This window comes from Salvelinus sp. IW2-2015, linkage group LG6.1 (genome assembly GCF_002910315.2).
Source record: "Salvelinus sp. IW2-2015 linkage group LG6.1, ASM291031v2, whole genome shotgun sequence".
Lineage (NCBI taxonomy): Eukaryota > Metazoa > Chordata > Actinopteri > Salmoniformes > Salmonidae > Salvelinus > Salvelinus sp. IW2-2015.
The window spans coordinates 30,108,436-30,125,719 of record NC_036845.1 but is presented as its reverse complement, the minus strand read 5'-3'; the positions used below and the strand labels follow the sequence as shown (position 1 = coordinate 30,125,719).

General features: G+C 43.5%; 1 protein-coding gene and 2 pseudogenes across 1 annotated transcript; all 3 read left to right on the top strand.

Moving 5' to 3' along the window:
• The first annotated feature begins 774 nt into the window (after positions 1 to 774).
• LOC111965428 (protocadherin gamma-C5-like) lies at positions 775 to 3,204 on the top strand. Its single transcript, XM_023989634.3, has one exon. The coding sequence runs from the start codon at positions 1,120 to 1,122 to the stop codon at positions 3,202 to 3,204; it is 2,085 nt and encodes a 694-aa protein (XP_023845402.1). The 5' UTR covers positions 775 to 1,119.
• Positions 3,205 to 3,499: 295 nt separating this feature from the next.
• LOC139027845 (protocadherin gamma-C5-like) lies at positions 3,500 to 10,098 on the top strand (annotated as a pseudogene).
• A 1,030-nt stretch (positions 10,099 to 11,128) lies between these two features.
• On the top strand, positions 11,129 to 13,174 carry LOC139027844 (protocadherin gamma-C5-like; annotated as a pseudogene).
• Positions 13,175 to 17,284: the final 4,110 nt, after the last annotated feature.

The following is a 17,284-nucleotide window of genomic DNA, read 5'->3' as shown; positions in this document are numbered from 1 at the left end:
AATTACACAACGCAATTACTACCAGTTACATGTTGTTATTACACTGACTGTGGGTTGTTACAGTTAACTACAGCGCTTGTTACAGTGTAACACATGTAACTACAATGTAATAGGGAACCCTTAAAATGAAGCGTTACCAAATGATCTTGGAATAATTTTAGCAGTAAACATATTGCCAATACTTGAATGATGTCAAAATATCATGTGAATGATTTTAATCTATTGGTTGTGATCCACAGTCACAGATACAGTGCAATATATATTATTACTGTATTGGGTGATTTCCGTGATTCTGTTTCTATTTGGCCGTAGGGCTGAGAGTTTCAGCATCATGGACAGCGACACTAGCGCTGAATCAACTGTGTTTCTTGTGGTCGCTATTGCAGACAGATGCTGCGTCCCAAATTGGCACCCTATGCCCTATACAGTGTGCTTCTTTTGACCAGGGCCAATAGGACGGCCTGTAAGATTTTCAAATAGATTGCAAGCTCATTCAATATTTAACGTATAATAGGGAAAACAGGTGTTTCCTTCCAGTGGGCTCTTTGAGAATAGCAATGTTTTGGATGATGCCAGTGCGTAAGGGGAGATTCTATTTCTGATCATTGTTTACACTTTTACGCAGTCCTATCTGGTCCTATCTGTTGTCTATCGGCTGCCATGTCCATACTATATTTCACATTATTATTGTTGTGTAATCGAAAATATTCATTTTATCATCTCTCTCTCTGTCTCTGTCTCTCTCTCTCTCTCTCTCTGTGGGTGTTCTGTGTCACAGTGCCTATAGGCCTGGCTGCTGTGGCTTTAAGAAGTCTGTTCTGTTGGCCCCTCATTGGATGTTACATGCAGACTGTGCACCAATAGTGTGCAGAACTGTACAAAGAGATCTACTCCCTCCCCCCAGCCTCAGCACCGTAACCCTTACAATACTCAGAGCTGGAGGAGAGAGAGGGACGCGTTCACACAGACGAATATATAAAGTCATTTAAACACCGTATCCTTTCCGATATCCAAACTTTAGAAAAATGCTAGATGGAATATGCGTTCTGGAGATGCATTTTGATATAAAGCTCTTCGTTCTGGACAGTATTTTTGGAATTGTATTATAACGGATAAGGGATGACAAAGAGAATGGGATACCGAGACTGGAGATGGCTGGCTATTTGGTGGCATCATTTCTTTCTCTTGTGGAGTACAATAGACGGACAGACTCGCTACACCGTCTCGGAGGAACTGAAACAGGGCTCTGTGGTAGGAAATCTAGCCAAAGATCTGGGTTTGGGACTCTCTGAGGTTTTTGACCGTAAGCTGCGTGTCGCCTCTGAGGCTGGTAAGCAGTATTTCAATGTGGATGCGGGGAAGGGCGAGCTGGTCGTCAATGAGAGAATAGACAGAGAGACGTTATGCGGACAAAGCGCCAGCTGCGTTTTGCCTCTGCAGGTTGTCATTGAAAACCCGTTACAGTTGCACCGTATTGAGGTGGAAATACGAGACATAAATGACAATTCGCCTAGTTTTCTTACAAAGGAGCTCACAGTGAAAATAGTCGAATTGACTGTTGCAGGCACACGTTTTCCTTTGGAGAGTGCAGAGGACCCAGACGTGGGCAGTAATTCCCTTAAATCCTATACTATTAGTAAAGATGAGTGTTTTACGTTGAAGGTAAAGGAGCTTGGTAATGGAAAGAAAATACCAGAACTAGTTTTAGAGAAACCCTTAGACCGAGAGAAAAAATCTGTCCATAAACTACTGTTAACAGCGCTAGACGGAGGCAATCCTGTCAGATCCGGGACGGCAGAGATAACTATCACTGTGCTTGACGTAAACGATAATTTTCCAGTATTTGAAAAGTCTGTGTACAAAGTTTCTATCCACGAAAATAGTGCAAAGGGGACATTTATGATTAAACTTAAAGCGACAGATATTGACGAGGGTCAAAACGGGGAGATAAAGTTTTCGTTTGGTGAGCGCACCCCTGCGTCTGTGCTTTCTACATTTAATATGGATCCAGACACAGGGGATCTTTTTTTGAAGGGGGATTTAGATTTCGAAAKAGCGACAACATATGACATTGATATCACGGCGAGAGATAAAGGCATTCCTGAAATGGAAGGACACTGTCGCGTGCAGGTAGAGGTAATAGACGTTAACGACAATTCGCCTGAAATTGTCCTCACTTCCCAACCAAACCCGGTGCGCGAGAACGCGCCCAGTGGCACGGTAGTAGCTTTGGTCAGTGCCCGGGACCTTGACTCCGGTAATAACGGTAAAGTGAAGTTACAGCTCCCGAGAGGTTATCCTTTTAGTCTGAAACCGTCATTTTCTAATAATTATGCACTGGTCACCAGTGGTGTTTTAGACAGAGAGAGTWTCTCAGAGTATAATATTGAGATAACAGCCACTGATTCGGGCTCCCCTCCCCTGACTACCAAGAAAACTATACCAGTCACTATCATTGATGTCAACGACAACCCTCCTAAATTCTCTCAGCCCTTCTATAATGTATATTTAAAAGAGAATGGACTACCAGGCTCAATGCTCTCCTCAGTATCCGCGTCTGACCTGGATTTCGGGGATAATGCCAAGATCTCCTACTCCATCCTAGACTCCAAAGCGCAGGACGTTTCTGTGTCCTCCTATGTGTACATGAACACTGATAACGGTAGTATCTACAGCATGCWCTCATTTGACTATGAGAAACTGAAGGTGTTTCAGATTCTGGTGCAGGCCAAGGACCACGGCTCTCCCTCTCTGAGCAGCAATKCCACTGTTTATGTTTTTATCCTGGACCAGAACGACAACGCCCCCGCTGTTATTTACCCCTCCGCTGCCCTGGGCTCGCTCTCTCACCAGAAGATGCCCCGCTCCGCTAAAGCAGGCCACCTGGTTACTAAGGTAACTGCCGTAGACGCAGACTCGGGTCATAACGCCTGGATCTCGTATAAATTGGCGGAGGCCACAGACGCATCTCTGTTTAGTGTCAACACTTACACAGGGGAGGTGAGGACTAAAACGCGCTGTGTCCGAGCAGGACGACTCCTCTCAGAGGCTGCTTATAGAGATAAAGGACGACGGGAACCGGTACAGTCTTCCACGGTCACAGTGGCCATACTGGTAGAGGACGGGCTCCAAGAACCCATCTTGAACCTCCGGCAGAAAGCGCCAGAGCCCGCAAGAAAAGCGGGAGAATCACCCTGTATTTGATCCTCCTCTGGCCTCGTGTCCTGCTGTCTTGGTGACTTTGTCGTCTTAGCGCGTCAATGCGTTAGAAACAGCAGGAGCAGCGGTAGTTGCTGCATGAGACGGACGACTTGGACGGCTACAAAACCCCAAAGAAACCTGCAGATCAGCTCAACACTGACGGGCCATTAAGTACGTGAGGTCCTGGGAGGGGACATGTTGTCTCAGAGTCAGTCCTTCAGGTCCTGTCTCTCTCCCATGTCAGAGTTCAGTGATTCACCTTCTGTTTAAGCCCAGCAGCACCACTGACTTTAAGGAGATGATCAACGTCCTAGACGCGTCTTTACCTGACAGCGCCTGGACCTTTGAGAGCCAACAGGTGAGCACTGTAGTGACGTGTAGTTTAATTGTGACACTTGGCTATTGAAAACAACCTATTTTCTGGTCTGTGATGCTTGTTAATTTGTGACGGATAGGCTATCAGCCATATAATTAGGAATTAGAATACTAGGATATCTATACTGAAGCCATAGTATTGTAATTTAATCGGATCTCTGTGCTCCCCAACCATGAAAAGTCGAAGTTTGCTTTTCTGGTGGTATTTGGTTCTGGTCTTTCTGATTTATACGAAATGATATCTTGGCAGTAATTGGCTACAAGGTTATAATTGATAACATGTATTTATTGTAGTATCATGAGCTCATCAGCACAGAAGAACAAATGCTCAAATGGTGTGTTTTTTAGATGAATCCAAGTTCGCATGTGTATTATTTAGCAGCTGACATACGGCCACGTTTATATTGGGCCTATTGAGTACATACAACATATCAAATGACTTATGTGTTGTGCATGATGTTTGCTCTATCAGGGATCCGTTATCTAAAAGGCTCAGGATTTCAGCACCATTACTGTGGACAGCGACACACTCTGGTTGCTGAATCAACTGTGCGGTTTTGTGGAAGCGATTGCAAACAGGTTGAGAGGTAGAGACAGAGAAGGTAGACAGAGACATTTATTTTTTACGAATAAGTGCTGCTCAGTTAATATTTATATAAACTCTGCATATGTAATGTTCACATAAGTATGTTTTGTATATTTGTTTTATCCTGTTTTACATGTTTACTCATTCTTTAGGCYTAATTAAATTCTGTCCTTACTAATGTATTTATTTTACCACCAATATTGACAGTAGGGGAGAGTGGGGTAAATTGAGCCATTTTTTATATTCACCATCACTCTATAAACAAATTTTAAAAAAGGGAAATATAGTATTATTTCTAACAACGACACAGTATCTACATATATTTCAGGATGTTGTGTATCACTGGAAATAATCAGAATTMATGTAAATATTACAGCTTTTAAAACATAGCTTGTCCACAAATGTTGGTCTCTTGGCAAAACTTAGTTGTGTAAGTTGAGCAGCTGGACAGGGTATGTTAAGGCGCCTATACACATTTCTGTACTGAATGAAATATTACCACTACCACTACCTTTTTAAAACCAAATCCACAGATGATGTAATCGCCATCACACTGCACACTGCCCTATTCCATCCGGACAAGAGGAATACTTATGTAAGAATGCTGTTCATTGACTACAGCTCAGCATTCAACACCATAGTACCCTCCAAGCTCATCATTAAGCTTGAGGCCCTGGGTGTCAATCCCGCCCTGTGCTATTGGGTTCTGGACTTCCAGATGGTGAAGCTAGCAAACAACATGGACAAACTGAAATAGTCCACCCACACAGATAGTGTGGTGAAGAAGACGCAACAGCACCTCTTCAACCTCAGGAGGCTGAAGAAATGTGGCTTTTCACCTAAAACCCTCACAAACATTTACAGATGTATAATTGAGAGCATCCTGTCTGGCTGTATCACCGCCTTGTATGGCAGCTGCACCGCCCACAACCGCAGGGCTCTCAGAGGATGGTGCGGTCTGCACAACGCATCACCGGGGGCAAACTACCTGCCCTCCAGGACACCTACAGCACCCGATGTCCCAGGATGGCCAAAAAGATCATCAAGGACAACAACCACCCGAGCCACTGCCTGTTCACCCCGCTACCATCCAGAAGGAGAGGTCAGTACAGGTGCATCAAAGCTGGGACCGAGAGACTGAAAAATAGCTTCTATCTCAAGGCCATCAGACTGTTAAACAGCCATCACTAACACAGAGAGGCTGCTGCCTACATACAGACTTGAAATCATTGGCCACTCTAACAAATGGATCACTAGTCACTTTATTAAGGCCACTTTAATAATGATGTTTACATATCTTGCATTACTCATACCATTTGCATATACTGTATTTTATACCATCTATTGCATCTTGCCTATGCCGCTCGGTCATTGCTCATCCCTATATTTATATGTACATATTCTTATTCCATTCCTTTAGTTAGATTTGTGTATTAGGTAGTTGTTGTGGAATTGTTAAATTACTTGTTGATATTGCTGCACTGTCGGAACTAGAAGCACAAGCATTGCACTACACTCGCAATAACATCTGCTAACCATGTGTACGTGACCAACAAAATGTGATTTGGTTTGATATATTTTTTTTCCCAACACACAATTCAATATAATCACAATAGCTTTTTTTGTCTTTTGATAATTTTAAGCATATTTTAACGCAGACGCATCACCTAATAAACACTTGGTACTTTAAAAATTGTTTTTAGCGTAGGCCAGGGGCCTCGTTTATAAAAAATGTTCTTAGATTTATACTTGAACGTAGTCGTGAGATCGTTTCCGACGGTGTGCTTGCGTTCGATTCATAAAAGATACTGAGSATTAAAAAAAACTTGCTTACGCAGGTTCTAAGAAGCCCATTTGTAACTTACGCACCTGTGATCTATAAATCTCAAATGAACTTAAAATTGACGGCACCTGAACGCGCCTTAAATCAGCGATGTCCCCTGTTACCACAATTGAGGATTTAGTCAGGAATAGCCATGGATCATAATACGCAAAAAAAGTCATTCCGGTCTCTGAAAACTCTCTCCCTTCTAAAAGTACGGTTTTCAATGTCTTCCAATAACACATAACAGCCATGGTTACTTTTGTCTGATTTGACACACTATTTATAGAACACCGCATCCTGTTATTAATTCAAAACACCTTGCGTCTGGCAGTTCATTCCTCACACCTTTAGTTCATAATTCCTAACAAATTGTTCATAAAGCTAATGCAAAGTTCACCACAGGCTTGGAGGCATATGCGTCCCAAACTGCAATCCCCCTACATAACCAGCAGGAAAATCACTTACGGCAAGTCGAGACTTTACGTAGAGATAAGATCATTTCCACGTCAAGGAAAGGTTTTATAAATAACTACTTATACGTGGTTTTCTGCGTAAGTCATACTTAAGATCAAACTTGATCGTAAGTCCGTGTTATAAATGAGGCCCCAGGCCCTGTTGTTACCTTGTACCCCAGCAACAATGCCGTGCATTATCCCTCAACTTACCCCAAGGCAAACATTTTGGACTATATTAGCCCACACAGCTACTGTAAAAGGATGCACTTTCATGTTAAGTTTAGGACCTCATATTGACGCTTATAGAGACCCAACTGATGTACAGAAAATCCGTTGTTTGGACATAAAATGCTTACCACTTTTTTAATGTGGTTTCTTCCTTCACAGACTCCATGAAATTATTACCTTTTCTTAAGCATTTGGTCGAATTATGCATTTTGTGTATGGTTCCCTAGGAACAAAGGCAGCTCAACTTACCCCACTCTCCCCTGTGCTATATTGTATATTATAAACTGGGTGGTTCGAGCCCTCAATGCTGATTGGCTGACAGCCATGGTATATCCGACCGTAGACCATGGGTATGACAAAACATGTATTTTTACTGCTCTAGTTACGTTGGTAAGCAGTTTATAATAGCAATAAGGCTCCTCGGGGGGTTGTGATATATGGCCAATATACCACGGCTAAGACCTGTGTCCAGGTACTCTGCGTTGCGTTGTACATAAGAACTATTCTTAGCCATGGTATATTGGCCATATACCACACCAATTCGGGCCTTATTGTTTAAATGAAAAATACAGTCACTTTATCCACTCCCTTTCTCTATGCCAGTTAAAGTGCTTAGGCAGAGCCTGGCTGCTGTGGCTTTAAGAAGTATATTCTGTTGGCCCCTCATTGGATGCTAGAGCTGCACGCTGTGCACCAATAGTGCGCAGAACTGTACAAAGAGATCTACTCCCTCCCCCCAGCCTCAGCACAGTAACCCTTACAATACTCAGAGCTGGAGGAGAGAGAGGGATGCGTTCACACACGGAGACACAATATCATCTAAACAATTTAACGTTACCGTGATACAACATTTATAGAAACATGCTAAATGGAATATGCGTTCTGCTGATTAATTTTGATATGAACGTCTTCGTTCTGGACAGTATTTTTGGAATTGTGTTATAACGGATCAGTGATGACAAAGAGAATGGGATACCGAGACTGGAGATGGCTGGCTCTTTGGTGGCATCATTTCTTTCTCTTGTGGAGTACAATAGACGGGCAGACTCGCTACACCATCTCGGAGGAACTGAAACAGGGCTCTGTGGTGGGAAATCTAGCTAAAGATCTGGGTTTGGGACTATCTGAGTTTTTTGACCGTAAGCTGCGTGTCGCCTCTGAGGCTGGTAAGCAGTATTTCAGCGTGGATTCGGGGAAGGGCGAGCTGATCGTGAATGAGAGAATAGACAGAGAGACTTTATGCGGACAAAGCGCCAGCTGCGTTTTACCTCTGCAGGTTGTCATTGAGAACCCGTTACAACTGTATCGTGTTGAGGTTGAAATACAAGATATAAATGATAATTCTCCAAGTTTCCCTTCCAAACAACACCCGTTAGAGATAGCTGAAACAACTGCGGCAGGTGTACGTTTTCCCTTGGAAAGCGCACACGACCCAGATGTGGGGAGTAATTCTCTAAAGTCATACATTCTTAGTAAAGATGAATGTTTTACTTTAAAGGTAAACGAACTCTCTGGTGGCAGAAAGGTACCAGAACTAGTCTTGACCAAAGCTCTGGACCGAGAGAAAAAAACTGTCCATCATCTATTGTTGACAGTTGTAGACGGGGGCAACCCAGTGAGATCCGGAACCTCGCAGATAACTATTACAGTTCTCGATGTAAATGATAATGTGCCCGTTTTTGAAAATGCAGTGTATAAAGTTTCTGTAAGTGAAAAAAGCGCAGAGGGCACTTTCATAGTTAATCCTAGAGCAACAGACGCCGATGACGGACAGAATGGACAGATAGAATATTCGTTCGGTGTCCATACGCCAGACTCGGTGCTATCTGTGTTTGAGATTGATTTTCTAACAGGAAAAATCATTTTAAAAGGGCAATTAGATTTTGAGAGCGCTGCAAATTATGAAATTGACATCAGTGCGAAAGACAAAGGTAGCCCTAGAATGGAGGGGCATTGTAGTGTGCAGGTAGAAGTCGTAGACGTTAATGACAACTCTCCTGAAATCGTCCTCACCTCTAAACCGAGCCCTGTGCGCGAAGACGCACCCAGTGGCACAGTAGTGGCTTTGATCAGTGCCCGAGACCTAGACTCCGGGAATAACGGTAACGTAACGTTACAGCTCCCGCGAGACTATCCTTTTAAACTGAAACCGTCATTTTCTAATAATTACGCACTGGTCACCAGTGGTGTTTTTAGGGAGGAAGAAGAAGAGGAGACAGAGAGAGTTTCTCAGAGTATATTATTGAGATAACAGGCCACTGATTCAGTTCCCCCTCCTGACTACCAAAAAAACTATAACAGTCAGTATCATTGATGTCAACGACAAACCCCCCTAAATTCAGCCAGTCCTCATTTAATGTCTATTTAAAAGGAATGACTACCAGTCCATGTTATCACAGTATCCGCATTGACTGATTTCGGGGGCTAATGCAAGATCTCCTACTCCATCTTAGCACTCCAAGTGCAGGACGTTTCTGGTGTCCTCCTATGTGTACATGAACACTGATAACGGCAGCATCTACAGCATGCACTCGTTGACTATGAGAAACTAAAGGTGTTCAGATTCTGGTGCAGGCAAAGGACCATGGCTCTCCCTCTCTGAGCAGCAACACCACAGTCCATGTTTTTATCCTGGACGAGAACGACAATGCACCCGCTTGTTATTTACCCCTCCGCTGCCCTGGGCTCGCTCTCTCACCAGAAGATGCCCCGCTCCGCTAAAGCAGGCTACCTGGTACTAAGGTAACCGCAGTGGACGCAGACTCGGCCATAACGCCTGGATCTCATATAAACTGGTGGAGGCCACAGACACGTCTCTGTTCAGTGTCAATCTTTACGCGGGGAGTGAGGACTAAACGCGCTGTGTCCGAGCAGGACGACTCCTCTCAGAGGCTGCTTATAGAGATACAGGATGACGGGGTGCCGGTCCAGTCCCGCACGGTCACATTGCCATACTGTAGAGGACGGGCTCCACGAACCCATCTTGGACCTTCGGCAGAAAGCGCCAGAGCCTAGCAAGAAAAGCGGAGAATCGCCCTGTATTTGATTCTCTCTCTGGCCTCGGTGTCCGTGCTGTCTCTGGTGACTTTTGTCATCTTAGCAGTCAAGTGCGTTAGAAACAGCAGGAGCAGCGGTAGTTGCTGCATGAGACGGGGACGACTTGGACGGCTACAGAACCCCAACAGAACCCTGCGATTCAGCTCAACACTGACGGGCCGATTAAGTACGTGGAGGTCCTGGAAGAGGATATGTTGCTCAGAGTCAGTGCCTTCAGGTCATATCTCTCTCCCATGTCAGAGTTCAGTGATTTTACCTTCGTTAAGCCCAGCAGCACCACTGATTTTAAGGAGATGATCAACGTCCTAGATGCGTCTTTACCTGACAGCGCCTGGACCTTTGAGAGCCAGCAGGTGAGCGGTAAACTGTAGCATTGTAACGAATTGGATTGTTGGATGTAGACGGTTTTATGACGTTTGATATTAACACACAAACAACATGCGTGTATTTTTGTGTTTCAACATTCCACAGCTCTAAACCTTGTTCTTTTGGCAGTGTTTTCATTTACTGAAGATATTAATATTATGGTAGCTTATCCTTTAGACTATGTCTGATACAAAAGGCTGTAAATAAATAATGAATAGTTTTACCATTGAAGTCGCAGTGAAACTTTTAATTCAAACGGTACTTTTTCCGATTCTAATATTTTCCCGATTGAACCAAATGCTGCAATGTTTCTTCCCTTCAGATTTATCAAAATTCTATAATATTCTAAATATTGAATTCATTATTCTACCCGGTTGATTGTAACCATTAGAGAGCTATTGTGTAATCTATATTGTTACTGTAGTTGCTGTGTAGAGTCATTCTGTGTCTTTCTGACTGGCTAGTGGACGCGTATGGGTTTCAGCACCATGGATAGTGACCCGGCTGAACGAACTGTGTGGTTTTTGAGTGTAAGAGGGCAGACAGAAATTCTTATACAATTGCTGTAAAATATATATTTTTCAGATTGACTGAAGCTCAATCGATATTTTATGCAAACTATAATCGTCAAAAATGTGTTTCCTTCCACAGACTCTTCTAGAATGGCAGTATTTTGGATGATATCTGTGCGCAATGGGAGACTATATTTTTGAACATATCTTACACTTTTACCTATTTTTATCTACAGGCTATGGGCTGCCCATAATACATTTCCAACGAGCCAATATTAACAGGGTGATTGTATATTGGAAAACAGTCTTTTTAGCCGCTCTCTGTGTTGTGGTGCACCAGATAGACCTCTACGTTTAGTCTGGCTGCTGTGGCTTTAAGAGAAATATTATGTTAGCCCCTTATTGGATGCTAGAGACACACGCTGTGCACCAATAGCATACAGAAATGTACAAAGAGATCTACTCCCACTGCCTTCTACTCCCTCCCCCCCCAGCCTCAGCACCTAACACTTACAATACTCAGAGCTGCAAGAGAGAGAGAGAGTGATGCGCTCACTATTAGATAGAATAAAATCTCAACACAACATTATTTTTGTTATACAAAATGTATGGAAACATGCTAAATGGAATATACACAMTGGGGATATCTTTTGATATGAAGCTCTTCGTTCTGGACAGTATTTCAATGGGAATTGTGTTATAACGGATCAGTGATGACAAAGAGAATGGGATACCGAGACTGGAGATGGCTGGCTCTTTGGTGGCATCATTTCTTTCTCTTGGGGAGTACAATAGACGGACAGACTCGCTACACCATCTCGGAGGAACTGAAACAGGGCTCTGTGGTGGGAAATCTAGCTAAAGATCTGGGTTTGGGAGTCTCTGAGGTTTTTGACCGTAAACTGCGTGTCGCCTCTGAGGCTGGTAAGCAGTATTTCAATGTGGATGCGGGGAAGGGCGAGCTGGTCGTGAATGAGAGAATAGACAGAGAAACTTTATGCGGACAAAGCGCCAGCTGCGTTTTACCTCTGCAGGTTGTCATTGAAAACCCGTTACAGTTGCACCGTATTGAGGTGGAAATACGCGACATAAATGACAATTCACCTAGTTTCTTAACAAAGGAGCTCACATTGAAAATAGCAGAATCGACAGTTGCGGGCATGCGTTTTCCTCTGGAGAGCGCAGAGGACCCAGACGTTGGAAGCAATTCGCTCAAGTCCTATACTATTAGTAAAGATGACTGTTTTAGTTTAAAAGTAAACGAGCTTCGTAATGGAAGAAAACTCCCCGAACTGGTCATAGAGAGAGCACTTGATAGAGAGAAAAAAGCTGTCCATCAGCTGCTGTTAACAGCGTTAGACGGAGGCAATCCCGTCAGATCCGGGACTTCACAGATAACTATCATAGTGCTTGATAACAATGACAACGTTCCCCTATTTGAAAACAATGTATATAAAGTGTCCATTAACGAAAATAGTCCAAAGGGTACCTTCATGATTAAACTTAAAGCGACGGATAACGACGAAGGACAAAATGGTGAGGTAAAATATACATTTGGTGAGCGTACACCCGAGTCCGTGCTTTCCACATTTGATATTAATCCAGTTACGGGGGAAATGTTTTTGAAAGGTGAATTAGATTCTGAAAGCGCTGCAAATTATGAAATTGATGTAGTTGCTAAAGATGAAGGTATTCCGGAGATGGAAGGACACTGTAGCGTGCAGGTGGAAGTAATAGACTTAAACGACAACCCTCCAGAAATTGTCCTCACCTCCAAACCGAGCCCGGTGCGCGAGGACGCTCCTAGAGGCACGGTAGTGGCTTTGATCGGTGCCCGGGACCGAGACTCCGGGAATAACGGTAAAGTAACGTTACAACTTCCAAAAGGCCATCCTTTCAGTCTGAAACCGTCCTTTTCTAATAATTACGCACTGGTCACCAGCGGTGTTTTAGACCGAGAGAGTTTCTCAGAGTATAATATTGAGATAACAGCCACTGATTCAGGGTCCCCTCCCCCCTGACGAACTAGGCCAAGAAAACTATACCAGTCACTATCATGATGTCAACGACAACCCCCCCTAAATTCCACTTCAGCCTTCCTACAATGTATCTTTTAAAATGCGAGGAATGCAGACTACCAGTGACCATGTTATCCATCAGTATCCTGCCATCTGACCCTGGATTTTTGGAGATAATGCCAAGATTTTCCTACTCCATCCTAGAGTCCAAAGTGGCAGTGACGGTCTCTCTTCCCTTGCTATGTGGTACATTAACTCGACAACGGGCAGCATCTACGAGTACAGCACTCGTTTGACTATGTGATGGAGAAAACTAAAGGGTTTCAGATTCTGTGCAGGCCATGGACCACGGCTCTCCCTCTCTGAGCAGCCAACGCCACAGTCCATGTTTTTATCCTGGACCAGAAACGACAATGCACCCGCTGTTATTTACCCCTCCGCTTGCCCTGGGCTCGCTCTCTCACCACATTTGATGGCCCGCTCCGCGAAAGCAGGCTACCTGGTTACTAAGGTAACGGCCTGTGGACGCAGACCGGGCGCATAACGCCTGATCTCGAGTATAGGCTGGCTGAGGACCACATGACACAGCGTCTCTGTTCAGTGTCCAAATTTTCTTACACCCCGGGGGAGACGGTGAGGAGCTGAAACGCGCCGGTGTGAGAGGGCGTCCGAGCAGGGCCTACGGGAACTCTCGCGCCCCTGCTAAATATAGAGATAGAAGGACGACGGGGTGTCCACCTCCACGTCCGCCACGGTCACATTGGCCATACTGGTAGAGGGATGGGGCTCCATGAACCCAGGCCTCCGATCTCCGGCAGAAAGCGCCAGAGCTAGCAAGAAAAGCAGGAGAATCACCCTTGTATTTGAATCATCTCTCTGGCCTCGGTGCCGTGCGTCTCTGGTGACTTTTGTCATTTAGCAGTCAAAGTGGCGTTGTTAGAAACAGCAGAGCAGCGGTAGTTGCTGCATGAGACGGGGAACGACTGGGACTGCGCCTACCAAAACCCAGCACCAGAAAACCTGCAGATTCAGGGCTCCAACACTGACGGGCGCCGATTAAGTACGTGGAGGTCCTGGGAGAGGATATGTTGTCTCAGAGTCAGTCCTTCAGGTCATATCTCTCTCCCATGTCAGAGTTCAGTGATTTYACCTTCGTTAAGCCCAGCAGCACCACTGATTTTAAGGAGATGATCAACGTCCTAGACGCGTCTTTACCCGACAGCGCCTGGACCTTTGAGAGCCAACAGGTGAGCGGTGAGCTGTACCATTGTAATGATTATGATTCCTGACTCTAGTGCCTTTAATATGACGTCCTATCATGAGGATTCAGAGTTTAGTTTTCCTATATGCTATGATGTCATAATCAGTGAGTGGAGACCAACCAACCTCGAGACGTTTAAAGTGTCAGGGTGCAGCTTATGTACAAAATAAACGCTCTGTAGCCTATACCGCCTCGGAAATAATTGATGACGCAGCAGGACGAGGCAGAGCATATCAAACACAAGGCTACAAGCTATAAATACATTGAACAAAAATCTAATCGCAACATGCAACAATTTCAAAGATTTTACTGAGGTACAGTTCATATAAAGAAATCAGTCAATTGAAATAAATGAATTAAGCCCTAATCTATGGATTTCAGATGACTGGGAATACAGATATGCATCTGTTGGTCACAGATACCTTAAAAAAAAAAGGCGTGGATCAGAAAACCAGTCAGTATCTGGGGTGACCCCCATTTGCCCCATCCAGCGTGACACATCTTCACATGGAGTTGATCAGGCTGTTGATTGTGGCCTGTGGAGTGTTGTCCCACTCCTCTTCAATGTCTTTGTGAAGTTTCTGGATATTGGCGGGAACTGCAACACGCTGTCGAACATGTCAATCCAGAGCATCCCAAACATGCTCAATGGGTGACATATCTGGTGAGTATGCAGGCCATGGAATAACTGGGACATTTTCAGCTACTAGGAAATGTGTACAGATCCTTGCGACGTGGGGCCGTGCATTATCATGCTGAAACACGAGGTGATGGCGGCGGRTGAATGACACGACATCGATCCTTACACTCTAAAAATAAAACGGTTTTGGAGAATCCCATAGGGGTTCTTCAAATTTAAACTGTGGGGGGTCCCCTATAAGTTCTTTGAATAACCCCTTTTAATGGTTCCTCAAAGAACCTTTTGAATAACCTTTTGGGGTAAATGTTTTAACTACTACTATTATTATTATTATGATACGCATAACGATAACAACAATATCCCAATATTTTWGTTGTCAGTGTTCATTATGATTTTAGTGGCAAAGCAGAATTAAAACATCCAAATATGAGGTAAACTCCCAGCAGAGCCCCAAGTATAATGGTTATATCCTCTGGCGTGTTGATGTTAATGTGTTGATGTTCTCCGTATCCATCGGCAGARCGATTTTTCCAGTGAATGGTGATCGAACAGGTTTCCTGTTATATTCATCAGTGTAGGGACTGTCAAGTCTGTGAATCCCCAAAATAGTAATTATACAGATGACTAACAAAACATACACACGACAGTATTCTTACACATACCTTGTCCATAATGTAGAAGCCAATGGGCTATTCATTGAAGAGGTAAGGGAGTCGGGTTTTAAGTGGGCTCTGCATAACATACCAATACCATTTGACATACCTTTGTATGCCTCCTTGTCGGTATACCTGTATACACAAAAGTGAGCCGTTCAGTCACCTGCACCCAATGCAGCTAGTCTTCAACATATACTTAAAGCCTACATAGTCTTACCTCTTTGTTGATTGATATCCAATGAATTGTGTCCAATTTCTGTTTTAGAAAGATTTGCACAAATATTAAAAGATAGATGGTATCATCATAAAACAATATCGATTGATATCACACAAGGGACAAAACTTACCTTTAATTGAGGGGATCTTTACATTTTTCAGTTAATTGCCTGCCAGTGGCCATCGGAGGTGAGCATTTACCCACTGAAGTCGGTTATGAYGCCGAACTGCAGTCTGGTTAAGACCCTGGTGAGAATGACAGTATGCAGATGAGCTTCCCTGAGACGGTTTCTGACAGTTTGTGCAGAAGTTCTTCAGTTGTGCAAACCCACAGTTTCATCAGCTGTCAGGGTGGTGGGTCTCAGATGATTACGTAGGTGAAGAAGCCGGATGTGGAGGTCCTGGGCTGGAAATGGTTACACGTGGTCTGAGGTTGTGAGACCGGTTGGACGTACTGACAAATTCTCTAAAACAACATTGGAGGTGGATTATGGTAGAGAAATTAACATTCAATTCTCTGGCAACATCTCTGGTGGACATTCCTGCAGTCAGCATGCCTATTGCTCACTCCCTCAAAACTTCAGATATCTGTGGCAGGGGGCCGGAGAAATTCATGTTCATCACTCCCCACATTAGTTCATCAGATGTACCAAAACATATTTTTTTCTGCAAAAAAACAAATCAATGCTATTTAACTACCTACATGTTTCCTTGTTGGACCTGTGTTTACAATGTATCCAATTTCGGTTTGTGTTGTCACTTTGTAGCGAGAACGTTTGGCATGTGTAGGCACATATTGAGTCATGATTGCAAGGTGTCCCAATATATTTTCCAACTGTCCAGATATCTTTTCCAACTGTCCCGTTGTCTGGTTATAAATGTCCATTCTAGAATGCCCTTCTAGCCAATCAGAAATGAGTATTCAACGATGCTGCGGTATTAGATATAATGTTGGCCTAATATTAGCACCAAAACATTCTTACCGGTATCTACATTCACCTTAATGTTGTAGCCTATGAGAATGGATGATATCTGGATCTGCAGGTTAATAAATGTTTGTAAAGTAGTCCAGAAAAATTATTAATTGTTCACACTTATCAACAGCTCATAATTTGTTTTTAGGCCTATGGTTTTATGTGAAATATATTTGGCTATTCATAACAGTAATTACATGTAGGTTTATCAAAATATGGAATTTACATCAGTCAAATGATTACTTCATTAGCTTACCAGTGAACAATACGGATTTCTTTAGGCCTATATCATAGCTTTATACTTTCTCATTCAAGTATTTTGTCAATAGGCCTACAGTGGAAATTGCACTGGATCAAACGTGATAAGTTCATATGTCATTCATTATCTGTTTTAGTAGGCCTAATACATACAAAGAGATGTAAGTAGGCCAAAGGTTGTTATGCTGGTTATCAACGGCATTGCTGTCTCCTTGCTAAAACCAATCTGTGCTTTACATCATGGCACATGGTTCAAGCGTTATCAACACCTCTGGAAAGTAAATCTTCTGATAACCATGCCGCCTTGCGGCTAAGTCCATCATTGCAATTTGACCATGAGTCCATCAGTTACTTTGCGTAACTTTGCTTAAGTAGTTCTGTTCGTTGACAAAACATAGCAACAAGTTCATACTTAGTCTTGTGGTTTATACCTACCATTGTTCGTGCCGGTCTGTGCATTAAGCGTTTGGAAATGGCATAAGTAGCTTTTWAATTTTTTWWATKATATTATTTTATGCGTTCCATGGCCTCGTCGTCGTGAATTCGGAGTTATTTTTGCTCTGAAGGTAATGTCTTTAGCGTGTAACATGTCTCTAACTTGATGGTAAATCCAAAATGAGTGCCTCTTAAGTTTTCACTCACTCTCTGCTTTGTGA